The sequence below is a fragment of the Ammospiza caudacuta genome, chromosome 8, assembly GCF_027887145.1.
Source record: "Ammospiza caudacuta isolate bAmmCau1 chromosome 8, bAmmCau1.pri, whole genome shotgun sequence".
In the NCBI taxonomy this organism is placed as follows: domain Eukaryota; kingdom Metazoa; phylum Chordata; class Aves; order Passeriformes; family Passerellidae; genus Ammospiza; species Ammospiza caudacuta.
This window is the reverse complement of record NC_080600.1, coordinates 28,800,377-28,826,943: the sequence shown is the minus strand read 5'-3', so window position 1 is coordinate 28,826,943 and position 26,567 is coordinate 28,800,377. Positions and strand designations below refer to the sequence as shown.

At 40.6% G+C, this 26,567-nt stretch overlaps 1 protein-coding gene across 1 annotated transcript in view; it reads right to left on the bottom strand.

The window, feature by feature from the left end:
• The window catches only part of USP37 (ubiquitin specific peptidase 37), a 34,733-nt gene extending 8,263 nt beyond the window's left edge, over positions 1–26,470 (bottom strand). The window contains exons 1-19 of the mRNA XM_058809443.1: positions 26,342–26,470; positions 25,316–25,525; positions 22,350–22,521; positions 21,160–21,260; positions 19,730–19,911; positions 19,328–19,402; positions 18,704–18,801; positions 17,142–17,226; positions 16,061–16,222; positions 15,445–15,576; positions 13,572–13,695; positions 13,119–13,324; positions 12,252–12,369; positions 10,966–11,045; positions 10,277–10,441; positions 8,744–8,809; positions 7,667–7,817; positions 3,660–3,912; positions 1,601–1,767 (exon numbers count right to left, since the gene is read on the bottom strand). Of these exons, the coding sequence (XP_058665426.1) occupies positions 1,601–1,767; positions 3,660–3,912; positions 7,667–7,817; positions 8,744–8,809; positions 10,277–10,441; positions 10,966–11,045; positions 12,252–12,369; positions 13,119–13,324; positions 13,572–13,695; positions 15,445–15,576; positions 16,061–16,222; positions 17,142–17,226; positions 18,704–18,801; positions 19,328–19,402; positions 19,730–19,911; positions 21,160–21,260; positions 22,350–22,521; positions 25,316–25,471 (2,493 nt within the window). The 5' untranslated portion in view covers positions 25,472–25,525; positions 26,342–26,470. The remainder of the gene's footprint in view (positions 1–1,600; positions 1,768–3,659; positions 3,913–7,666; positions 7,818–8,743; positions 8,810–10,276; positions 10,442–10,965; positions 11,046–12,251; positions 12,370–13,118; positions 13,325–13,571; positions 13,696–15,444; positions 15,577–16,060; positions 16,223–17,141; positions 17,227–18,703; positions 18,802–19,327; positions 19,403–19,729; positions 19,912–21,159; positions 21,261–22,349; positions 22,522–25,315; positions 25,526–26,341) is intronic.
• Between the last annotated feature and the right edge of the window lie 97 nt (positions 26,471–26,567).

Here is a 26,567-nt window from a genome sequence, read left to right as displayed (position 1 = left end):
GTCAAAGCTCCTGAAGTTTGGTATGCAGCAGAGCGAGTCTCCAGTAACACCAAATGCTTTCCCTGGATCATTAATTTGAAAAGCATCTGAATGAATTTGTAACCCTGTGCTCAGAAAAGCTGTCACTTACACACAAAGCTCTTCACACTTCAGCAAAATTTAGTCTGTTTCTGACCAAAGCCAGCTGAGGACACAGTCATTAAATCCTGACAGATTTTGCTATTTTTAAGCCATTTGAAAGTGCAGCCAGTGGTTGTATCTAACAGGTGCAATGAACAAAGGCAGGATGTAAAAAGACATCACTAAACAACCAGGTATTAACAATATTACCATGACCAAGCAGCAAAGAAACCTCAAGTCAACACACACGTCAAATATTTGGATAATATCATGCCCCTATTCCTCCCACTACTCTTGAAAGCCCAGAGCTACAGCAAGCCAGTCAATAATATTTAATGAGCTGGTTTCTTAATTTAGGGTTTGAATGCTTTCAGCACACCTGAATGCAGCACCCCAACTATGTATTTTAAATCAAGATAACCACAGTAACTGCATTTCCATGCCCAAATCATTAGAATAGCAGATTTTTGCTTCAGAACTGTAACAGAAACACACTCAAAGGGCAGTTTTACATTAATAGCATGAGGCCTTTTATCTCACTGTTTCTAAAGGATTTGGGAATCTTTGTTAAACTACTCGGCATTGATGAATCAAAGCTACATCTGGCATGGAACATACCAGCACCTCATAATGAGTAATGGGAGAGAAAAAAACCCAAGAGCCATGGAAACATCAGATCTCATAAGGAAAACCATGACAGCTTTGGTATTAATAGAGAGCAGACAAGGGCACCTATTTAAAGGAAGACCTAGCTAAGTGTTTGCTTTATTCTCTGCTGCTTGGTTAAACTTGTAGAAATCAGTTACAGGTCTTGCAATTCAAGTGGAATACAGATAGTTAGCAGACAACTCAAGAAACCCATTCTTTCCAAGCCTAATTTAATGGACTTGTTTTCAACTAAATTATTTGGGATCCTTTTTCCACTTTACTAACTGAGAAGGATCACATAAATGCTCAGTTCCTACATTCATCACTAAGCATCCCCTACTCTCTAGCACCAGACACACACCTAGGATAGACACATCTTTAGCCTGACCTGACACGGCCAATCTTAGCCTTGGCTTTGAAACCTGCCTCTTTCACTAAGTCTTGACATGACACACTGCAAGAAACTGTCAGAGAAGCTAAAGGTGGGCTGGGATCTTGATGTCAGAGAGGAAGAGTTTAGTTGAGGTTATCATAGTTTTTAATATAATGTGACAAACCAGTGCACAAAAGTGCATGGGGAGCTCTGAGAAATCTGTAGATCTGTGATGTGATGCACAGGTTTCAAAGCACATTCAAAATGTGCCCAGATGTACCCAGTGTCATCATTCTACTGACACTGGAACTAGAAGAAACCCAAACATTTTTCCATCTGGTTATGTCAAAAAAAGCAGAATAATTCTTTTGCAGTTACTGCCTGAATGCAAGCTTTTCCTTTAGCTTTCAGGTAACCAGTGTTGGGGAAGACAACTTAAGAAAGCAAACTATTTCTTACTTGCTCTTGAAGACTTTGAGCCAGTGCCTGCTGGAGTTCTTGTTCTTCCCTCTCTCTCTCCATATCGTACTGCTGCAGCCAGTCAACCTCCCCTTGGGAGCCTTCTGGAGTTTTGTTTTCCTTATTCTCATCAAAATCTTTAGTTATCTCAGTGAAATTGGCAGGACCTGAGGGATCACAAAGTACAGTTTATACTTTTCTGGGTCTTCTGTTTGTTACCATCTAAGTCCTCTTTAAATCACCACAATCCTTGCAGCATAGTGACATCTATTGACAGGGAGCTCACCCGCCATAAAACACCCACACAGAGTCAAATGGAAAAGCTCCAAAGTGCAATATCATACTCATTTTAACTGGTGCACAATGAACCATTTGATTAATCCCTGTTCTCTTCTTAGCCTTTTATGTTCACTCAGAAACAGCAAGTTTAACTACAGAAGCTACACACCACTAGGTTTCTCCAGCCATGAACCGGAATTTCTCTGCAAGAAAGCATGGATTATAAAAATTTGCATTGCATATTAGACCTTGGAGTACTACAGGTGAAGCCACAATAAAAGCCAAACCAAATGCAAGATGAAAAAAAGCACAAATCTCAAGCACTCTTTAAATATGCTACCTTTTGCTTCAGCTAAGAGCTTCAATCTTGTGAGCACTATGTACAGCTTTAAAGGCGCATGAAGATGGTAACTTTTTAGTTCACCCTTGAAGTAAACACAAGGGCAGAAGTGCCTTTACAGAACATCTGAAATGAACATTCATTCAGCTGCTGCATACACTCCTGCAGATGCAGGACACTTTGATTCTTGCTTGCAACTAAGAAAGTGCAACATCTGCTCCAACAACTATCAGGCAGCAGCATGTGAAACTTCATGGTTTTGTCCTGTGCAGACTTCAACATCTGCTGATTAGTGATTAACAAGGATAATACAAGGCAGTCTCAGTATCTGTGAACCCTTAAACACAAGGCCAACAGCACCAGAACCATAATCCATCAGTCTAATCCCTTCAAGATGAAAAAAACCCCAGAATGTATTACATGAGCTTCGAAAACTTCCACTATAAGAAATACAGAACTTATATAAAACACACACTTTTTGCTTAAGAGTAACAAAAATGCCTTCAAATAATTACATTGTACTTTCCAAAGAAAACCTGGACAGAAATATGTTTATATGGCCATATTCCATCCCAACTCTATTTCACAACACCATAAGCAATTACTGTATAAAAAGGAGGGCACGAAGCAGGATGATCACATACATAATATTATTCTTATAGCCTTCCACCATCAAGGCTGTCATGGGCTGTCCATTGAAAGAAATGTCATTTTTGGTAACAGTGGGGAGATATTCTCTTGTTAATGAACCTCCTGCCTCTTAGAGGACATGAGCACATTGTTGGTCTCTCTTTTCACGCTAGTGCAACTAAAAACCTGATGGAAAGCATGTAGCACACAATAAATGATAAACCACTTATATTTCCTTCAGCTGGCTAAAGGAAGACTCAACTTCCCCACACTGAGAACGCCCAGGCTCCTCCTTGTACTTAAACATGTCTCTCTGTCAGAGGCCATAATTCACTTGAGCCTCTTAAGCTTAAAAGTCTACTCTCACATAAAAAGCTTTAGAAAAAAATACAGAGATATAGTTAAATTCATTACTAACTAGTGACAAAATAGCTGCATTTATGAAAGCATTCTAGTCTTATGCCTTAGACTTAGAGTCAGTTCTAGACATGGCCAAATATTAGGAAATTGAATTGTCTGGCACAGGAACCTGTGGAAGCATGTGTTAATCAAGAGAGGAAAAAAAAAAGGAAATTAACTTTGAATCATGGAGGTGACAGACTTACAAGAAAATACATTTTCACAGTTTGATGAACTAAATGCTTTATACATATGGAAATTACAAAGTTTAAGCTCCTAAAACTCTGAGCAAGTCACAGATTCAGCAGTGCACTTGCAGCCAGTTCCTAGCACCAGGAATTACTAACCTGATGTTATCAGTAACCTGCTTTAGCCCACCTGAGTCCAGTTAAGATGGTTGCTTTGCCTTACCTGAGTCTAATACTGTTTTAGGTTTCTCCATCTCCATAGATTCCAGGTTTTCTGGCAATTCCTGAATTTCATCATCTCCAAAACCAGTGTCTGGGCTGCTTGTGGGCTTATCTTCATCATGGCTCAGAGACAGAGAAGCTTCCCTTTTGCTAATCTCTAAGACAGCTGCTAGGAGCTCATCTTCGCTCATCCCATCAAAACCAGCATTACCCAGCTCGGGTTTATCACCCTCCATTTTACTTCTTTTTGAACCCTAGAGATGAATGGAGTTATGATTAACTGATGGAATAAGCAGGTATACAACATCAGTTTCACATTTCCGTGGAGATTTATTTTTATTAACCCCAGGGAGTAGGAGCTTGGCACTGTCAACATCAACATAGTTACACGAGACTCAAGGGAGAGACAGCCTTTATAGCTACACTTACTCCACAGAAAACTATTTAAGTATACACTACAACCAGTTTTTACAGGCCTTGTGGATTAACATACACAAGATAATTATTCACTTCTCCTTCCTTTCCTTCAAAACATGTTTCCCCTTTAGGTTCTGATGAATTCTCAAGCCCCTGGCAAGTCAACGCTGAGATATAAGCAGGGAAACTGCAAGTTTGTTAACAAAGGATGAAGCAGCAACATGAGTGTAACTGAACTCAAATATAGGGATGGATGAACAGAAACTAAAATTGAGCTGGTATGAAGAGCAATTAAAATTAGGTTTTGTGCTGCAGATTTGTCATATGAAACCATGATGTGAACAGAGGGAGGAGTGCAGGAGTTACAAACCAAGTAAGAAAACAGTTAAACAGGGAAAGGGGGAATTAATTCTTTCCCAAGGAGAACAGAATGATTTTCATTTGGAAGAAAAAAAAAACCACCTTAGTCTTAATCTCAATTTTCCTTTTTATAGTTCATTTTCCTAAAGCTGATGCTCATCAACTCCTACACCACTGTAATTTGCAAATAATATAGTAATTTCAATCATTTTGATATTAACTGTTAATCAGGAGGTTAACCTCCATGTATGCATGTTTACACAATTACACTATTTATCATATGCTTAGAATTTCTTTTCCTATATTATGTTAAAATGGGGTTAGACAGTTTCTATTGAAATATACTTATCCAGATCTTACTGCCAACAGCATTAGGATGAATCCCAGAACTTTGTTGAAATGAACAAAATCACATTTTTACTGCTGCTTTTTACTCAAATACAGCAAGCATTTTGTATTAAAACTGCCTTATCAAACAAGATTAGCACATGAATTAGCTAACTAAACTGCTTGTTCTAGACCTGTTGCCCTCCAAGAATTAGAAGTGCCAAATTTAAACCTCTCTCCTCACAGGTATTTATGCACTGGATAAGTAAAGCAGAATACCTTTCTAAGCTTTCTGATTTCTCTCCCTGCACCTGTAGGCTACCAACATCAAATCTGCTTTAGCTCTTCAGCAAACCCTAGTTCCAGGCTCTCTGCCAACAACTACCACTAATTCAGTGGATGGACTTTAAAGACTTGGCAGCATCTATGCATTATTTGAATACAACTTTTCTACTAGACATTATTTGCATAGATTTTAAATAGCTTAGGCTCTAAGACAGGCTGTTTTAAGTAAGCATTTTTAAGAAGTTCTTCAAATACTACTTCATCTGCAGAAGCAGAGATCACGGGAATTGCAGCTGTGCCCTGTTTAGCTGGACAACTGCTGTTTGCCCCTGCCTTCCAGTGCCATACACAGATGCTATTCCAGCTGTTCTCCCACACAGCAGGGACATTTTGCAAGGAGTGCCTGGCAAGGGATGCACTTGCCAGACAAAGTGACCACCAAGGCCTTAATGCAACCCCATCCACAGCTCTTCTGAGACTCATACCAAGAGAAATGGTGCAGCAACAGTACTGCCACCTCCAAAACACCAGGACCAGGTCTCCCAGGACAACACTGAGATGGTCAGAGAACCTGGTTAATGGTAACACACGACTGGCCAGGCCTGTGGCTGAGAAGTGGCCAATATGCATGGCCACAGAATAAAATAATTTATGTGGAATCATCAACACCAGTGTCTCTTTCCCACAACTGGCTGTAAAGCCTGTAATTGATTTGTTATTCAAATTAGTACGCTTTATTCCCACAATTTCTGCACTTACAGGGTTTGTGCAGTAGAACTACCTACTCTTCTCCACAAACAAAACTCCAGGAAGTCAGGACAGCTTGAAATACCTTTTCTGAAAGGTACATAACAGGGACTTCAAAGACAAGCTTGTTTCCTTCCTCAAGCTGAAGCCAGGCATAGATGTGCCATGCAGAACAGCAGACACAAGACCTTCAGCAAAGGGTTTTCTGTGCTTTCCCACAGCAATCCATTCCATCCCTACATATCCTGGCCATCAGTAAGTGTTCTCTAATATTTAATCTAAAAATTACTGTCTGCAATTTAGTCTATTACTTCTTGTTCTATCCACCACAGGCACAGGAAACAGCTCAAGTGTTTCTATTAACTTCCTCCCTTTCCTTGAAGACACAAGCCTTGCTTACATTTTTCTTTAAACTAAAGACCAAACTGAAGACCACTTGCCTGGCTCTTTCTCTCAAAATCTTCCTTTCTAGATCTCTGACCATTCATGTTCCTCTCCTGTGGCCCTTCTCCAGTTAATCTATAACTCTTTTCAGTCCAGAGCCCAAAGATAGATACAGAACTCCAGCTAAAGCTCAATTCTGAGGAAAAAAGGAGGGTTACTTCACACAAGGCGTATGGAGGCTATGGTTCTGTCCAGATACTTCTACTTTCAATCTGCCTGACCTTATGATTGTCACCTTTCATGACCTTTCTGAAGGCCCACTGTTTTCCCAGCTGTTCCTATCCCACATTTATAGTCAATTAATCCTGCTAAGATTAGCACCTTTAGCCTGTTCCTACTGAACCACCTCTCCTATTTTTATGCAGTTTCTCAGATTTGTCAAGATCATTCTTATCTGTAGTTCTGAGCTTCATCAAACTGGCAGCTCTTCCTAGCTCTGGATCTTCTAAAAGTTTAATACTCAGTATCTGTCATTTATTAAATTCTGGGCCAGGATCCTCCCTTGGTTTGATTTTCCCATCAGATCAGAAACTGTAGATATCTTCCTCTTGTTACTACTGCTATTCATCCACATTTACACCTGTCCCGTAATATCATAATCAAGGCCACAAATCTCTCCTTGATTAAAATAATCCTATGAGCATTGTCAAAAACTTTAGTGAAGCAAAAGCTTTATAGAAGCAGAGAAGCAGGAAGCTTGTCCTATGCACAAGGCCTGCAGCATTCTCAACAGAAGAAAGTGGTACTGCAAGATAATCCTCTAAGCTGTTGCTATTCCCTTCTGGGTCATCATTTCTTCCCACACAACTCATCTACCTGCTAATACACTGGCCTGACAGGCAAAAAAAGTATTTTGGCAGCATTAACACTAGTCACAAGGAAAAGCTCAAAGGCAATTTGAAATTAACTGTGCCATTACACCAATGAACTTGGTCTCTTGACACTTCTGTGTCCGCCTACAAAGACTGTTAGCTTCAGATTCTAACAACATTTAAAAGCCACACGGATTGGATGTGCATGAAATTCTCTCAACTGAATATTTTGCTTAGCCCAACTTGTACTGTATCTAATTTAATCAAGGGCCTTACCTCATACTTTTATTATTGACAGCACATTATACTTCAGCCCAGGAACATTATTAGTGGAAGTTACCCAAAGGACTGACCAAGCTGCTAAGCAGCTGGTATCCATAACCTGAAAACTCAAGTTCAATTGCAATGCAATTACTTCTGTTCCCAGTGGGAACCCAAGACAACTGTAGAGGAAGGTCAATTAGCAAAGCACTCCCTTCCGGCACTGCACTGCTAATTAGGAGGAAAAAAACCTCATCTGACATCAATGTCACTCAGTTTATGTTAAAAAAAGCACACAGCAGACATGAGCACATACAGGATCTAGTACATGAAAGTTTGTGGGTTTTTCCCTTACCTTTTCTGGCTCATCTTGCAGTTGTTGCTGGTCTCTGCTCTGTATGTTACACAACCTTTGGCTATGGGCAACAGAGCGTTTCAATGGCTCATCATCACTGTCAGAATCTACACAGAGTGCTGCAGAGCTCTTGGACTTGAAAGTGTATTTTCTGTAAATTAAAAACATGGCTATAGAACCTCACAGCATTGTAGCATCATACAAACATGTCTCAAAGTAACTGTTGAAACATTGCTTTCACACTGTTCAACTGGGGAACAAACTGCAACAAGGGACAATGACAATTTATTAATATGGCAGTCAAGGTTTTCAGGAAGCTTTATTTTGCTGGGTTAACTGACATGTTTACTTGAAGCCTGCAATAAGAGCTTACAAAGTTAAAAGTAGCTAAGCGTGTGGCTCTTGCTTTTAAGGCAAAGGATTCTGCACTTTATTACCTGCAATCCCAGACTGAATTCATTTGAGACAAGGCCACATTACCACATAGAATTTGGCATAAATCATTTGACTTGAGTTTTTTAAGTTTGACATAGGGCTTGTCACAACATTACCCAGATATAAGAAGTACAAAAATGCACCAATTTTTCATTTTGCTGTTTGCTCTTCCATTAAGATAAATTCTTGCTTCTTTAGAGCAGAAGACAATGGAGTCTGGGGAAGTCACAATTTCTGTTTTATTAGTAAATCTGGTCTTTAAGCATCCCTCAATGCAAAACCATCCAGTGTGATATCACATTTTCCACAGCATCAAAAACTGGCTGTCTCATCTTAGCAAATAAACTTAAGGAATCAACCTCCTGCTCCCAAAACACCCATTTTGGCTCTATAGAGTCAGAACAAAGAGCTAGATTGCAGAAGTAGAAATCATTTTGCTTCTTAAACAAGGCAAATTGCATCACTGATGTTAATTTCAGCTACCATGCGATACCAATAAAACTCAGATATTAAAAAAGACAGTAGCTGAAATAATTGACAACATTAACACCAGAAAAGAACTAGAAAATCTAAAAATGCCTTGGAACCTACGCCACAAAACCCCAGGCCATTGAACAAGGACATTCCAGAGCTATAACTCACCTACAAGGTGTGGAAGTGCTTACAGTACAGGAATTCACCATCTGGGAGGCTTTCAATGGACGGGAACTATTAAAAGAAGAAAATAATTTATTGCACTAGTTACAGTCTTTAAAAAATAAGTTTACTTGTCTGCTATGCATGCAAATCCATGACCAAAAGAACAAGCAGAATACCATTATGTACTTGCTAATTGCTTAGATTTACAGTAATGACTTCATCACACTATAAATAAACAACAGTTGTTCAAAACCATGTATAATACTTTAAACTTGATTCACTTCTTGGCGATGCACCCTCAGGGACCAGCTCACAAATTAAAGGCTCTTGGCTCCCATGTCAAGACAACTCATTCTTTATATTTTATTCCCACCAACACTTGAGTTCCTGCTCCCAAACCACAGTCTCCTGCTCTTGTCTGGACCAGCCGGTTTTCTGGCATATCCCACATCTTAATTTCTCCTGCCTTACCTAGATTCCTCTGAACCAACTTCCTGCTCCATTTAATCCTTTCATGGGCTCCTCAAAGTCCATCACTATCACTACACATCTATCAAACACATGGTAGCCACTGCAGAAATCTTTTCTAATCTTCCCCCTAAACCAGGGCTGCTTCTCTCCAGCCTAGTTTCCCTTCCACTCCCTGGTCAATCACAATGATTTCCATGACTGAAAAAAAAAACCTCCAAACATTGGAAAGCTATTTCCAAGCCATTTTCAAGTATTGCTGCTCTGGTTAGCATAAACCATTTGTTGTGTTTGAGATTTCTACTGTTAAAACAAACTCATGGGAAACATCCACTTCCATCTCAGAACACCACTAAACATTTGGCAAAACACCTGCCACACTGCTGAACAGATGCACCAGATGTGTCCTAGCTGACTATGGATACCCTGCCTATGTCACTCAGCAGAGGCCACAAGAGACCTAAGGGTTTCTTGTTCCTCATTCTGCCACAAGCTTCCTATGTGACAACTGGCACATTTAATCTCTGTGTCTCAGGTCAGGCAGCTGTACAGATATAACAGTCTCAGAGAGAAGAAGAGAGTATTTGCAGCATCCAAAGTGCTCAGATACTACAGTGGCACAGGAAAGGCAATGAAAAATGAATGAGAGCACAAGAGGTGCAAGTGGAAATTAGCAGAAAAAGGTAGGATGTTTTGTCTTCTAAGCAGAGTTAAAGTGTTCTGAAGGGAAAGGTAATCTAGATTACTTTGCACTGAGAGGCCTACATTTTAAAAATTACTAACAGAAGTGTTCTTAAAAAGAACATAAAGTTATTTTCAAGGACAGTGAAGAATATTATCTTACCAAATATTCCCTAGATAATGCCCAACTATCTCTTCCTACTGCTTCTATCATGCTTCCTTTCCAAACGTGTTCTTATGACAGCAGCATTACAAGCCAGCAGCACACATCTGAAGCTGCATAACTGTAATGTTTCCTTGCCCAGACATCCTCTGGAGGAGATCTGACAAGTGCCTACCTTGTGACACACATGATTAACAGAGCAGGGACCAAAGCTGCACACTTACATGGCAGAATGGACGCTCCATCCCAGTGTCAGTGGCAGCCTGGTGCTTTCTGTGCAGTGGGAAAGCAGGGTTAGGTATCTGGGAATAACCACCTGCTGCCCCACTTTATGATTGAGAGACAATGCTACATTGAAGCTGTATCGTTTCAGATGAAGAATCAGGACCCTGAGAGAGATGAGAGAAAGACAAATGTTCATCTCAAGACAGAAGTCAAAGAAAAACTACTCAAAATCCAAGTAAGCCTTTTTTCCAAAGGCATTCATCTGACCAAACCAGATTATTACTTAGGGGTGGTAGGCAAATGCTGACCATCTCTTATCAGGAAGACACAAGTAATTACACCCCCTCCCCGTTTATCACTCAACTTGTACAATATTGAAATTCCAGAATATATTTTCTATATGTGCTTCCTTCACATCCCAGAAATCCAAGAAAAAGGGAAGGGGAAAACTTAGTCCTCCTTATGTAGTGATAGGGAGGAAGAAACAAGTACTGCTGAGGGCTTCCAAGGGCTTCTTTAGGGTGAAACTGAAGAACAGCATGGAGACTGACTGCAGGTGCATCTCTTTCACACACTGACCACTGCACATGCTGTCCTGCTCATTTTCCCAGCTTTACTCTTCAGGGGATTTTTGCTTGCACTTTTGTAATGTGCTTCCAGGAAGGAGAGAACAGGTGTCAGCATTTACCTGGGAAGCCTGTTGAACTTGTGTGTGACAACAGCAGACTTTCCATTGCACTTCTCACAGGAATACTCAATCTCCTCTGCCTGTTTAAGGGAGCAGAGAAATTACTTGTGGAACAAAAGAGAAATCAAACAGATCTCAACCAAAAATACACCACATCTGTTACACAAACTCTTCAAACAGCAGTAACCACTTAAAACTATAATCACCTTCAAGTTGACATAGTAAGAGGACATTTAGGACAGGTAGCAGACCTTAACATTTCACATCATATCCACTAACACAGGTGGAATTCTTCTTGCAAGTCTACTGAAGACCAGTGAATGAGCCACCATTATGACACAAAATAGCTTCCAAATGGAGGGGACAATCTTGCGAGGGTAACAGTTTTCTCTCCCATACACAGGACTTGTTTGTTGTGTTTTTTTCCCCCTAATAATCTTCAGTGGATGTGGTGCCATGAAATTTTCTCCCTCTTGTTCAAAACCCCTGCTTTGTTCCTCAAAAGGTATCCTCATCTAAACTTACCAAGGGTATGCTACATGAGAGTAGAGTTGTGGACAGACATCAAAAGGGGAAGCATTCCTTTCCTGAAATTATATAACCTACAAACATTCCTACAGCGCTTTACCTTAAGTGAAGTCAAATTACATTAAAATTTTAGGATGTTTTTAAATTGTAAGACCACCACCAGCTTTTAGAAGAAAAAGCACATCAGCTATTCTCTCTGTTGAAAGTATTATCTATACAGAGAGAAAAAAAATTTGGCTCAAGATATGACAAAATACAACACCAATTCACAAACATACAGTTCATTTTCAGCTTTCAGAAGCTTCACCTTGAAGCTCTATTTAGAAAGCAAGCATCCACATATTACAGCTACTTCTTTTTTTTAATTATTGTACCTGCATGATTTTTTCCTCCATGCTAATTAAGGCTTGTACACAAGGTGTTGAAGCATCCTAGCCCAGGAGAGGCAGCACTTCCTGAGTGATTATCCCAATGTGACAGCTTCCCTTCTCTCCTCTGTATTTGTTTACACCTCAACTCTTCCATCACAAAATTGGGAAGTTTACCTATTTTACATCAGTTAATTTCTGCACAGCATTTTACAATATAAACTTCCATATACTGTTAATGGACAAACCTCAAAAAAGGTCCATGCTATCTCACATGCCTGCAAACCACTGTCATAGAAACTAATAATCAGCTGTACAATCAGGATTTCCATATGGTGCATGACCTGCACACACTCCACAATGCATAAAACCTCCCCTCAAAGTACATACCCGAAAAAAGAGGTCAAGAGAATCCTGGATGGATCGGGAAGGAAGGAATTTCTTCCTTCGGGGAAGGTCAATGGAGAGGTCATTAAACTGTTCTCGTTTAGTGACTGTTTCACCACACCTAAAAAAGAAACATGCTCGTGCAAGTCTGATGAAAAAGAAACTTAAAATTAACAAATACTTTTGTGGTTTAGGGTAAAGTGACTTCCCAGTTCATCCTATTTTTACTCATCAAAATGGAACTGTTTGATGCTCAGGACAAAGTTGGAACTTGCAATTTCTTTTTGATGCTTTAAAAGTTGAAACATTTGTTTAAGGGTAAGAACAAAAATGCACAGATTGCTTTGGAGAGGCAAATGATCAGGTATAGAGGAAATCAAAGTGATTGCTAGAGCTGAACACATCTGCTGTACAGGTCACACACAATGAATGCCCAAACATATTGGTTGACATCTTTTTCTGCAAGAATGTAGAGAGACAGAAGAAATGCCATTCCCTGGATGCCCTTAGAAAGATCAAATTAAAAACATGGCATCCCCTTTTCCTTTTTTTAAGAGGAAACACTACTTGGCTGAAACCCCCCTTTCTCTCTATTCCCATACAATTGGTGCACACCGAGCAAAGCACAAAGGCTTTCCATAGGAAATGCAATGAAGAACTATGTAGTATGACACTGTTTAAAGAAGGCCTGCAGCAGCAGACAGTGTGTGAAGTTTACAACATTTCTAGACAAGAGAGTATTCTTCTAAATATCTAGCCTTGGATAAAACACAGTTCTTAGTTGTGATTACTGCAGGTGAAGTCATGTGAGATGGGAACACTTCCTAGTCTTTTAAGGTAAGTGTGAAAAAAGCTGTCAAGCACACTTACATTTTGCAAATGATAGAATGCTGAACCTCAAACTCTAAGTTACTGATAACGGGACATGTATAAACTTTGGTGGCTGAGAGGTCATCAGAAGCACGTCCTGGTGAGTTATCTTCATTAGGGATTGGTTCACTCTTCCAAGTTTTGTTTAACTTTTCCATGTCTTCCTTCAGCTGATCCAGACACTGGCTCAAGAACTCATGTGCATCCTAGAAGCAGGGCAAATGCAATGAAATGGCTTTGTATAACTTCATTCAGGATTTTTCTCAAACACATACAGACTGGGGAATTATGTTCAGTTCACTGCATTCAGTAATACTGAGGCAGTTCTGCTCTAACAATCATTGCCATTCAATCAAAAGCCACTGTCAAACACAGCTGCAGCTTGACAAGTGTTCAACACAGTCCAAGCACTGGACAAACTGCACATAACTGTTTCCAGACAATGATACTTACATTCTGCATGTACCCAGAAAATCTCTCTGCAGTAGCTGAAATGGCACTTTTCACCTTCTTGAGCAGCTCTTTCTTAACCTCAGGGCTGCAGACATCTTTTTTAGCAAGCAGATGGGCAAAACGTCTGCAGAAGTCAAGGCAATGAAACACTGGTTGGTTTTCCAGGACTTTAGAGAAACATAATAGAACTCATGATACCTTATTTTAAGAGTTTCTAAAAGCTTCTGTCCTGTGATAAGTGGTTCAGGGGTTCTGTATGAAAATATCCCACACATAATTAACCTTTTCCATTTCAAGTATTTTGAGATCTCATTTGAAGCCATCATCAAACAGCACTCAAATGAACAAAAAAACCCAATCCACAATCTTTTAAGGTAAAATGAAAAGCCTTATAAAGCTCTAAAAATGTATTTCTCCTCTTTTGCAATGAGGAAAAAACCTCATAATGCTTTTTAAGAACATTTGTACTGATAGGAAATATGATATCACACAGTACCAAAATAAGCAATACAAAATCACTGAATTCAACTTGAATGATCAGAACGGTTTCTATTTATGTTTTATTTTTAAACTTCCACTCATTTTCAAGCCTTACATCTTCCAGCAGTAAAAACATTTTAACAGAGAAAGAGTTGTAGCAAAAAGAGCCATGAGGAGTTCCTTGGTTCATGCTAGTGCTTCTGTCAGCTTTGCTACAGAACTTTTGAAATTAACTTTACTTTTGCCTCTGAGCTACTGTGATTTAGTTATCTTTTACAACTGCTTTACAATTTCATAGGACATACACACCAAATAGATTCCAAGCACAAGTTTTGGTCATGCTACATACATAAAAGGTGACAGGAAGATGTCACATCGCATGACACAAAAAACCCCCAACCCAAAGCAGGGAAAACCTGTATACTCCCATTGCATCCCAAACCAACAACTCACACTCAGTTAACCCCAAGAATCTGATCAGTTTATTGCAGCTTGACAAATTTCTGCTACTCTGCTGAACTCCAAGAACAGCATGTGCTGTCCTGGCCCTCTTAGCTGCTCAGTGAAGCACATTAAGAAACCACAGCACAGTTGATAATCAATCACTGATCAACCAGAAAAACAGTCACCAGGTTAGATGGTATAGCCAAACCAAGAGAAGACAAAGTAGATGCTTTGAGTATCAACTCTGACTTGTACAGGATGACACACTGCCCATTAGGTATATGGAGCACAACCTTCAGAGGTCTTTCTATAAAAATTAGAGAAAGGACATTTCAAGAGGCACATGGAACAACCTCTGATCCCAAGTAGTGTAGAAAGAGTTCAAGATGACACACCAAAAATAGAAAATTACCTCAAAAGATATAAAAAATTGATGGAACAGAAACACAAACGGTTCTGATAATCCCGCATCTTATTTAGAGACAGAAAATAAAGGAGGTGCATCAGAGAAAATATAATAAAAATCCCAAATGGCTGAATTTAGAGAAAGATTAAATGTGCAAAACTTGAACACTTTCCACAGCTACCAAACAAAAGGCATAAGCCCCCACATATCAGGTGAAGTTAGTGATCAGCTTAAACTCTACCTGGCAAAGTTTTTAAAAGAAACTTTTCTGTATCTAACTTGTTTTGCAATTTCTTACATTTTCTTCTGAAGCATTTCACTCTGTCACTAGAAATATAGTAAAAGAATGCCTGTAACTCAATATTATAAGTTTTAAGAGCTGATTTCCTATTTCAAAAGTAAAGCTCCAAAACACAGATAGCTCTAGGATTTCTTTTATTATCTATACAAGCAAATGAGCCTCTAAAAGCATGCTTCAGTATTACCAAACCAGTTTCTCAGTAAAGAAGGAGAAAAACAGCTTTCACAGAATGTGAGTTTTACCTGATAAGTGCATTGAGTGGAATTTTTTTCCATGGGATACCCTGTTTGAGCAAATCATTAGCAAAAGACTGAATTGAAAACAAGGACTGTAGAATGGCATTCATATAGCAGGTGTTTCCCAAGTTTGAAAACCTGAAAAAAAAAATTTTTGAATACTTGGTCAATGTGCAAACCTGCTGCCAGAGTTAAACACAGCACTACTAACACATAGGATATTCACCCCGGCCACTCCCCCAAAGAGCATTTTACTGGAGCTCTTCCCCAGCTCTTCAGCCTAAACTGAAAACTCATGGGAGGCAGCATTTATCAGGAAAGCTCACATGAGTTTCTACAATAAAACTTTAAAAAAATGTGCATATATATATATATATATATACACACATAAAGACAGAGAAATGAATCATCATTAAAGGAACATGAATTACCAGAAATTACTATGTTTCTGAAACTCCCAGGATGTGAATTCAGGAATACATACCCTCCAAACTAAGAAAAGGGTTCCCTCCCTCAGTGTTCATTAATTTCAGGATTATTTTTTTAATTAAATAATCACAACAAGAATGTGCATGTTCTGATGATCAAAGTATGCACACTAGATAGAGAAAATTAAATTTACCCTTGCAACTGTTGTTGAGGATGGGTGGAAAGGGGCACTCGGGGTTTGTTCCATCCTGTGTAATCTTGATTAGATCTCATTTTTTTAACAGAAAGAGGGGCAGGCTGAGAAAGGAATCCCAGGCTTCTTTTGGCTGAAGAGGTCTGGCTGGATACACTAGACCTAGAAACATAAAGGCATAAGAAGATCGAAGATTTGTAATGTTCTGCCTTAAAGAGCTATAGTCCATGACACTGGAATTGCAGCACCATGGAAGACAAGGAGTGGTAAAGCCATACAAGATAAGAATGTATCACAGTGAAAACGAGATGTGACAGAGAACACTTCTCTCTAGAAGTGTTAAATCTTAGCTTGGTTAAATCTTCTTATATCCACTGGTGTGCACGCAGTATAACCAAGTCTTTGGTCTTATAAACATTTAATAATTCTCCACACTCTATGATGAGAGGAAGAATAATTACATAGCAGGAGATCACCACTCCCAAGATATGCTTAAAATTCACATCTGGGCCAAAATCTTCATTTTCAGTCTCTTGTTCTTGTAACCTCATCACCAAGTATAGACCTCAATTCCTAACATTTAAACATGGACAATGCTTCTTTTCTCCCTTGATCTTGTACCTTATCTATCTAAGACAGAGACCATGAGTCTGACTGCACAGCACTTTACAAAGAAGAACCCCAAGCTCAACAGGATTTAGTATTTGCTAAAATACTGTTATTAAAATATAGAATTGCATGCCATTTATCTACTTGGGAAAAATGATGTGCAAGTTCAGACTTAACTTGCAGAGTTCATATAGTATTTGAACCATCTAGAGTTATTCACGACAACTACAACAGACTTGAGTGATTTTACAAAGTCTTTCTATTGAAATTGGTAACTAGAGTTTGTAGATGTAAGCAGGGCAGTTGAAAACACACTGAAGAACGGGACTCTGCTGCTGAAGGAAAAAAAAGCCCAACAAAACCCACCATGTTATGCATCTAAGCACCATGTGATCAACACACAGGAAACTGAAGAGCTTAATTCCTGTGAAACAACTGCTATTTACAGTTCATTCTAGTGAATCAGCCCTACCTGTCCAGGGAGGAACTGCCAGTGGAGTACTCCTTTGAAGAGGATCGACTACCATAAAAAGATGATGATTGCAGTGGTAAAACACCTTTAAAAGAGAAGGAAAGACAGGACATTTTGTTCCAGGTTACACAGCTATTTTTACAATAAACAGCTTGTTTGAAAGTACCTAGTCAAAAGGTTTAAAAATCCTCAAATACTGGTTTCTAGAATTGGTTGGGAGATGACTAATACATATGCTTAGAAGTACTAAAGTGACTATTAATGATATGTAAGAAAAGGCATGATGGAGTTTCAGGTATTCAATTCAGTCTCCATCAAACCCAAAGTGCAATATGAAATATTAAAAAGTCATTATTTTCACTATGAGAAAGCTAATAAATAGCTACCTCTTGCTAAAAGAGACAAGACACATGTACAGAAAACTCCTGATTTCCAATGCAGAGCTCTCAAAATTCAAGGTAAATATGCAGAAGTGAAAACAGCTTCTCTTCCTACTCCCAACTCCCACAGTAAATTACTACATACTTGGGGCAAAATAGGATTGTTTTATTGATATGATATCATTGTGACAGATCCTGAGACTTTAATGCCTCAGATGGTGCCACATTAAAAAAAGGCTCTCCAGAGGCAAAACCCCACCTATTACAGTGAATCTCAGTGTAATTTAGTTTGAATAACTGTTTGCTTCTTTTCCAGCTTGAAGTTGTTTGAGCCATGCAATTTTCAGAAATGCAGATATATGAAAGAACTTTGCAAGAACTTGCAGGGATACACAGACTCTGATTTTGCCTCTGAAGACATAACCAGATGTCCATTCAGAGGTCCATTCAAATATTCACCTTACCAGCTCTTCCAGCAACATATTTGTGCCATCAGAGATGCAGTCAAAAAAGAATGCATCCACCAACATTCCCACATAAAAACAAGATCTTGAATGCATTCCGCTTCACAAGGAAAGAAGCTAAGTATTTATTCATCAAACTGAAGAACAGTGCTGCTTACTAGCTTATCTACATATTGTCAGTATTTCTGTATTGTCTGTAAAGCCTGGTCCCACAGCAGTATCCAACAGAACTTTGGTACAAACAGGACCAAAGTCCTGGCCCCTATAAATTCTGGGGAAGAGATAAGGAAGTAAAAGCAAACAGTAGACATCTCAATCACAAAAAAACCAGCCTAGAGTTCACACAGGCATTAAGAGCAAAGGCAAGTTTTAAAAATATGTAAGAAAGTAAGTAAAAAGGAGTTTACAGAAATCTCCTCCCAAGAGAAAGGGCAGCTTGGAACAGTTTGAAGCTGCTTGGTGGAATTTTCAAGCAAGCTGGCTCATGGGCTGGCATCAGCACTGAAGAATAAAGGTGAAGGCCACACTAGAGCAGGACAGGCTTTGAAAATGAAGGCAGGTTATCTGCATCTCATATATGGGTCCGGAGGAAGCAACAAAGTTAATGGCATAGCAGATTAGGAAAAAAACACCTCTGCAGCAACTTACTGAAGTACCAAAGGGGCAAGATTGTACTGGTCAAGGCTAGTTATCATCCAGCTTTACATTAATTTTTTACCTGATGTCCTATTCTCCTCAGCCTGCTTCAGATTCAACTGTTTCTCTCTGCTACTATTCAAGTACTTCCATGCTGGATCACTCAAGGCTTTATTATTCCTACAGAGAGAAGAATGGAAGGCAGTGCAGTTATGGAAGATATGGGATATTCCTATTCAATATTTACAACTTGTTTTAAAGCATTTCTCTCCTATCACCTTTAATACTTGACCACGAACAGTAGAACTTCATTCACACGTAAGTTTACCTCACATAATTCATTTAAACAAGCCCTCTTACAATTAAATCTGACTTTAAACACGTGAAGCTTCTTCTTCAAATGGCAATTCCCCTTTATCAGTTTTGTTTTGAAAAGGGTCAAAGCACATATAGTCCACATGCAGTTCTGAGTGACATAATTGACAAAAGATTGATGACACAAAATTTGTATGTGCCAGTTCATGGAAATCAACTGCTGGAGTAGTTTGTATTTCAATTACTAACCCTGAACACATAGCTCATTTCAAGCACCCAATGTATTCACAAACTGACTGGTCTGGTCCATGTGGCTGAGAGCATTCTTTTTAGAAAAATATCCCTTTACAAATGAACAAGGAATTTAAAATCAGAAACAACTGTTACTTACGTTGAAGAATCATTCTCTTTGGGATAATCTTCACTCATTTCTGAACCAGGGGGCTGTGTTCTTTTCCTCTTTTCACTGATGACACAAAAATTTGTGGTCATTCTTTCTGAAAGGTTAGCAAATGTCCCTCTTCCAAATGAATATAATTCCTCAATGCCTTCCACGCATTTTGGACCTATCTTCTGCAATCTCCACTTTTATAGCATACAGTGAGGCATTTGGTCTGCCCAACTCTTAAGCTGTACTAAAAGTTCTAGTGCCAGCATGAGTCAGAGGCTACAAAAGCATGTATTAACATCCTGTTAAAAGTAACAGCAAAACTAGAGGAAGATTTATATCCACTTGTAACTCTCTAAAGAGCTGAATTTTTACGGTATCATAGTGAGAAGAAAACCCTCCTACCGATTCTCCAACAAGCCTGTCCTGTGAGGGACTGATGATGCAGGAGATGCTGCAATGTTCACCCTGTTGCTTGATGTTCCAGCTCCAGCAGAATTCTTAACAGAGCCTCTGGCTGGGGTACCCAGCACCTTGCGGAATGTGTTCTCCTCCTTACTCTCCACAGTCACTCTTTTGGGAGGAGTCTGCAAAGCCCAAGTGGAGCGGGCCAGGGAGAAAACCCAAGAGTGAAAAAACAGTATCATCTTTAGTCCAATCTTTGATTTCCACCACTTTTTGTTTGCTACAGTGTAGCATGCAGAAGTGGACAGATACTACTTGCAACACATTCAGGGAGTTTAAACACTAATTAGACATAGGTAGAATTCTGAGTCATACAAGTCATAAACATTAAACTCCATTGCAGTAACCACTTTCCCTTCTCATTTTCCAATGCTAAGTCAGTTGAACTTCAGTTTTTAAAATCTCCTTTACAAGCTTTGACTTTAAAAAACCCAAGGCATGGTTCCTAACTATCCCCAGATCAATCCTGGGTGGTATTATAATTAAAAATATTAAAAGGCTGTACTAAAACCCACATAATTAAAACAGTGCCCTGACTGCCTTGGGCCAAGCAGGCTCTATACCTGATGCAATGCAAAGAGATAATAACTGGTTGACTAAGGAATGTTGGTCAATTTTAGACTTGAAAACTGAACATGTCTAATCTCACCACTGTATATATAGTCTCGAGTTTTGACAGTGAGATTGCCTTTAAGGTAACATGTAGAATTTGTTTTGGGACAATGTCAGAAATAGTCTCCCTCAGGGCAGTAATGTAAGTGTATTCACAGAGATAATGAAGTAAATTAAAGTTAGTAGATACACCATGAAATCTGGTGAGAAAAAGAAGAAAAAATATTTTGAAGGAAAACAACTTCTGGGGAAAAGTCTGTGAAATTTATACAAAATGTGAGCAGAATGCCACAAATTCAGTAACTTTATTCTGACATAAACCTGGATCATCTGCTTTTCAATGTACACATTTGGCTGAAGTCTGCTAAGCCCATTGAGACCTATGCTGACTAAGACATGGTCACACACACGTACAGTGTTTGGCATAAAACAAAGAGAGATCAGAACTATGTGAGAAGCAAGTCTCAGTCATGTACTTTCCTTCTATTTCTACTTCTCTGCCTAAAAGCTCATATGTGAAGAACATAGTCTGACTTCCATAGCCAGACACTGACCTTTCTTACTCATACAGATGTCTCCTCACAAACAAGATACAGCATTGCCAACCAATCTATACCCATCTATTCCAAGCTCTCTTGATTACAAACACTTTGGATGTGATGTATTTACAGTGCCATTACAACATACAGTAAAGAGAATGTGACAAAGAGAGGAACAGAATAAAATTAGAGAGGAAAAATTTGAACAATTTAACAAACCTGGTTCTCCATGTAAGAGAATTGCCTGTTAGCTTCCTTCTGTGTGGTCCTGCTGCCCAGCACACCTCCAAAGCTGCCAGATCCTTGTGAGGGTTTCCCAGCTGACAGAAAAAGTACACAATATTTGATATGATTGTCATTAAACTGACTGTGATTTTTATTTACAAAATGTTTAGCTGGAGTTGATTTTGGAAAGGGCATGCCAGATTTCTTGCCAAAGAACTAAATATTCTGAATGCACAGACATAAGCATGTGTTTATGGATATCCCTCATACTGGTCATTTAGCCACTTGGCAGCAAACCTCCTATCCTTAAAAGAAAAAACAAAATAAAGTAAATAAAAGAAAAAATGAAGAGACTATGCATGGGAGATTATTAACGTTTCAAATACCAACACACAACGTAAACAAATCCTTTATGTTAATCTCTGATTTTTGTTCAGCATGAGAAAGGTATAAAACAAAAAATGGGGTTTAAGGCCAGAAAGAAGCATTTACAGAAGTGCAGAGAAAGCCAGGAACACAAGGACAAAATGTGCTGAAGATGTGTGCTGGTTTTGGCTTGAGCAGAGTTAATTTTCTTCACAGTAGCAAGGATAAGGCTATGTTTTGGATTTGTCCTGGAAATAGTGCTGATAACAGAGATGTTATAGTCATTGCTGAGCTCTGCTCACAAAGAGTCAAGGCCTTTTCTGCTGCTCACATCACCCCTGAGGAAGCAGGGGATGCACAGAAAGCCAGGAGGGGACACAGACACAGCTGACCCCAACTGACCACAGGGATACCCCACACCATGCGGCATCGTGGTCAGTGTACAAAGCTGGGGAAGAAGTAAGGGAGGCACAGTGATGGTGTTTGTCTCCTCAAGTCACCATCACACATGGCAGAGTGCTGCTTTCTTGGAGATGGCTGAACACCTGCTTGCCCATGGGGAGTGGTGAGTGAATTCCTCATTTGTTCTGCTTGCATGCACAGTTCTTGCTTTACTCACTAAACTGCCTTTGTCTCTACCCACAAGTTTCCTCATTTTCACTTTCTCATTGTCTTCCCAACCCCACTGGGAAGAGTGAGTGAGCAGATGCTTGGGGCTTAGCTGTTGTTTGATACACTTAAACCATAATAAGATGGGGAAAAGAAAACACACCAGCTCTCCATAAGGTTATAACATGATTTACAACAATTGCACTTACCAGTATGAACCCTGTCTTGATGGACTGCATCCAAATACATCCGCATTTCATTTGCATCTTTGAAAGGTACCTTATCAATTGTCAGAAAGCTGGTGTCCTTTAGTGTTAGCATCAGGCAGCACAGCTTTCTGCCATTTGGTCGTAAGGTCACAGTCTTAATGTTATGGCTTAACTGAAAACAAGAAAGTGACTATAAGCATAAATCCAACTTTAAAAGGTCAAAATACTTACAAATTCAAACAAAATACTTCAAATAGACAGGCTTAGAGAAACTCCCAGCAAAATACTTCTTGCTCCACTTCAAGGAAACATTAAACCTCATACAATTAATACAATCTGTGACCTTGGCATCTGACAGGACTGCAAGGACAGTATCACTATTGCTCAACAGTCTCTAGAGTCCTGGATAAGCTTTCTGAAACTTGCTTTTCTAGTGAGTGTGACATCTGTAAATGTAAAGGAAAAGCAACTTTATGAAAACCCATTTAATAAAAACTTCCACATCAAGTGCAAAATACAATTTAATATGGGGAAAGTTTCAAGTATTAAACACAAATGAATCACTTCACAATTTGCTCTCAGAGAAGATAGATTTGAAATGACTTAAAAAATCTGCTGAGGGAGTAAGTCAGTAAGAAACATGCCTACTCCGTAAGCAACATCGTAACAATTAAGTGGTGCCAAAACTTCCAGGGTTATGGTTGAGCACAAGGATCATTTTAATAAGACTTTGTGCTCCCTATTGATGCCACTGCTGTTTTGCAACATAATAACGTTACTTGTGCTTCATGCTAAGTCACCGGCTGTTGGGTAAAGGTTCTACTACTCGTGCAGGTTGAGGGTAGCTCAAAAAGACTGAGATAGTAAAAGACACTTCATGTCCACCAATGAGATTTCTTTTTTCCCATTAAGATCTCTAGCTGCTTGGAAAACCAATCTAGACACAACAGCAGCTTGTAAGCGGGGTTGGAAAACCACTAAGAGTTTGTTTTAATGGGACCATGACACTTTTGAAACATCTTGTGCTCGATCCTTGTGTTTTGGGTTGGTTTTGTGTTGGTTTTTTTTTTTTTTTTTTTTTGTGAGCTGTTGGGATATTTTGTAAACATAAGCTAAAAATATTTTCAAATACCTAAGAATAATAGGCTTCACATTTTTCATGCTCTCTTAAAACTCTGAGTCCAGTGCAAAGGGATTACAATTACCTCACCATCTCAGAGCAAAACAACATATTTCAACTCAAAATGCTGTCACGCACCTGTTATGACCTAGTCAGTGTCACAAAGTTTCGGTGGGTGTGGAGAAACAAAGTATTTCTCTTAATACTATCTAGGACAACTTAGTTAAAGCTCTGAAACATCTTTAAGACATCATCTGACAGAAGAAATTTGATGACACACCAGTCATTGTAGAAAGAAATATAATGCTGGATCCATCCAAACCTTCCATTATAGAAATCTAAAAACAGGCAGGGAAATCACTCACAGTCCTCTCAGAGCAGCTTCTCAAAAAACCAGGGAATGCTACTTCTGAAGCAAGATCATCAGGAATTTGTCACACCTGAAGTGGCATGCCAACACCCTGGGGATGTCTCCCACAAACTACCCTCCAGCACAAGCCTCCTTCTCTTCCTTTGCTGCAGTCCCAGCTGCACGGTGGCTTATCACCCTCTCTGCTAGATCCTGCACTCAAGTCCTTTCCCCAAATTTCTATGAAAACCCTCCACTGAGCTCACAAAGAGACCTGACAAGAGACAGCAGCCATGAGAGGCTGAGAAGAAAACCTGCCCCTTTAGGCCATGGTTAGCTGTTCTGTAGGCTCATCCTCCCCGTGGAACCTCCCTCTGAGCTGCTGTCACACCACATCACTCATCCAGGCAGAAAGGAGTGGGTGAGAACAGGCACCCAGGGAATGCACAAGGGGAAGACAACACTGCCTCTCCTCAGGGCCAACGGTGGTTTAAAGCAAACCTGCAGCCACAGCAGCACACATGAGAAGGCAGAGACTCTTCCCAAGTCAACAGTAACACAGGTGGGAACAATCCATAGCTAACCATTTCCTGGCAGCCTTGATTTCCAGGCAACAGCAGCTACCAGACTCTTGGCTGAGACTTTTCAGCACACTAAGGCAGCAAAAACCTAACCTTTCAAAAAGGAATAAACTTTTTTCCATAGCATCTGCACACAGAATTAAATGGCTCAGAGAACAGACTGGTGAACATTACCGACAAAAAACAACAGTGGTGTGAAAAAGCAGAAGCCAACATATAGATCAGTTTAGGCTGTTACAAAGTTGCTAAATAAGCTGGGATTTGTTTTCCTCCAACTGCTCGTGTCATTTACGTTATTTCTAAAACAGGTATGTATTTCTTATAGAGAAAGCACTCTGCTTTTGATTTGGGGCATTTTGCAGAAAATCTAGGAAGACTGACCTGAAAACAACTATAGAATAAGAAAAAATTTGGCTGAATATTTCAAGAGAATTTTTAACAGCAATCTGCATCTGCATTCAAACCCTGAAACTGTAACAAGTAATGTTCAGCAAAGTCTCACAATAGGCTACACAGGTGAATTAACATCATTACACTTCAGCTGGGGAAACAGCGAGTATAAAATGGTCAGGGTCTTCTCCTCTAGAGAACACAAATGTGCTAGTAAGAGAAAGGTTACAGGTTCCAAACATCCGAAACGTGAGCCACGATGACCTACACTTCTGTAACTTTTCTCTGTTCTTTTGCTCTTCCCTTTCAGTGGCATCTCAATGCCAACCTTGGTAGATCCTTTAACAATACGTGTAAATAATTTACTGGAGAGTTATACAAAGGGATTAGTGTTCAGGAAACCAGGAACAAGAAACAGTGACAGAGGGAAGTCTGCGGGACACTTAATAGCCTTGAAGAGCACAGCTGTTCACAAGAGAGCACAGTCCATGCACTGTTAAAACAAAAGCCTTAATGTCTGGCATACCTGAAACGTCGTTGGAATTCCTCCAACATTGTAGTGAACTACTAGATTCACTTTGTTGTCCTTCTCCACAATTTCAAAGCTCCCTTCTTTCCATTTTGTAATCCCAGTCTGCATGCTGCGCATCCGGACAGGTCCATGCACCTTTAACAGGGCCATGCTTTTTCTCACAGAAAAGAGCTAACGACAGTAAGCGTGCTCCACCTTAAAAACCTGTTAAAAAGGAGAAATGTATAACTTGGCAGGCCAGATAATGGCTAAAGGAAGATGGAAGCATGGCTTGAACTTTCCACAGAAGTTTGGTAGAACCGTTTCACTGTTTTTAAACACAGAAAGGAAGAGCTGAGCAGCAGTGAAAGAAACTTAGATTAATAAAATCTCTCCCAGTATGAACAGCAGTGTGCCGATTCTTTAACTGCTGAAAGGTGAGCAAACACAATTCCAGACACAGAAGTCCGTAAAATCCCTTAACTTCAACGGATTTAAGGCAAGGGGGAAAAGAAGTGCCCGAGGAAAGCCAGCATGAGATGGGAAACAAAGTTTTGGAGGAAGTCTCCAAAGAAAGAAAACGCGCTCGTTCTGACGGCGCGGGACCCGCGGTCACCTGGCAGGGCCGGGACGGGGGTCCCCGGCTTCCCCCGCTGCTCTCCGCCCGGGACAGCCACGGTCCCGGGGGCGACAGCCACAGCCCGAGCGTTGCGGGAAGCGGGGCGAGCCGTTCTCCCGGTAAAAGCAGAAGGAATGAATGGAGCGGCCCCGGCGCGCAGCCCGGGAGGCGCTGCCGGGGAGGTTCCCCCAGGCATCCCGCGCTCAGCGCCGCCGCTCCCGGCCGGGCCTGGCGGTGGTCCCAGCTCTTCCCGGGCCCAGCCCCGCTGCGCTCCCGCCGTTCACCCGTTCAGGGACGCGGTGAGCACGGGAGCGCCGCCCGCCCCGGGCCGGGCCGCTCTGAGGGCGGGCGGTCGCCGCGCGGCGGGAGGGGCACGCGGCCGGCGGGAGCGGGTAGGAGTCGGTGGCGGCGATCCCCGGTACCTGCGTTCCGGCGCGTTCCGGCGCGTCCCGCGGGGCCCGGGGCGAGGCCCGGGGGGGCGGGGGCAGGGGGCGGATGGCGGGAACCGGCCACAGCAGCGCGAGACGGCGCGCAACGCGCGCTCGCTCACGTCAGCGCGGCAGCGCCTTCCCGGCGCGCCCCGCGCGCGCCCGCTCCGCGCGCAGGCGCTGGCGCCGCAGCGGCCCCGCCCGGCCCCGTCCCGGCGTG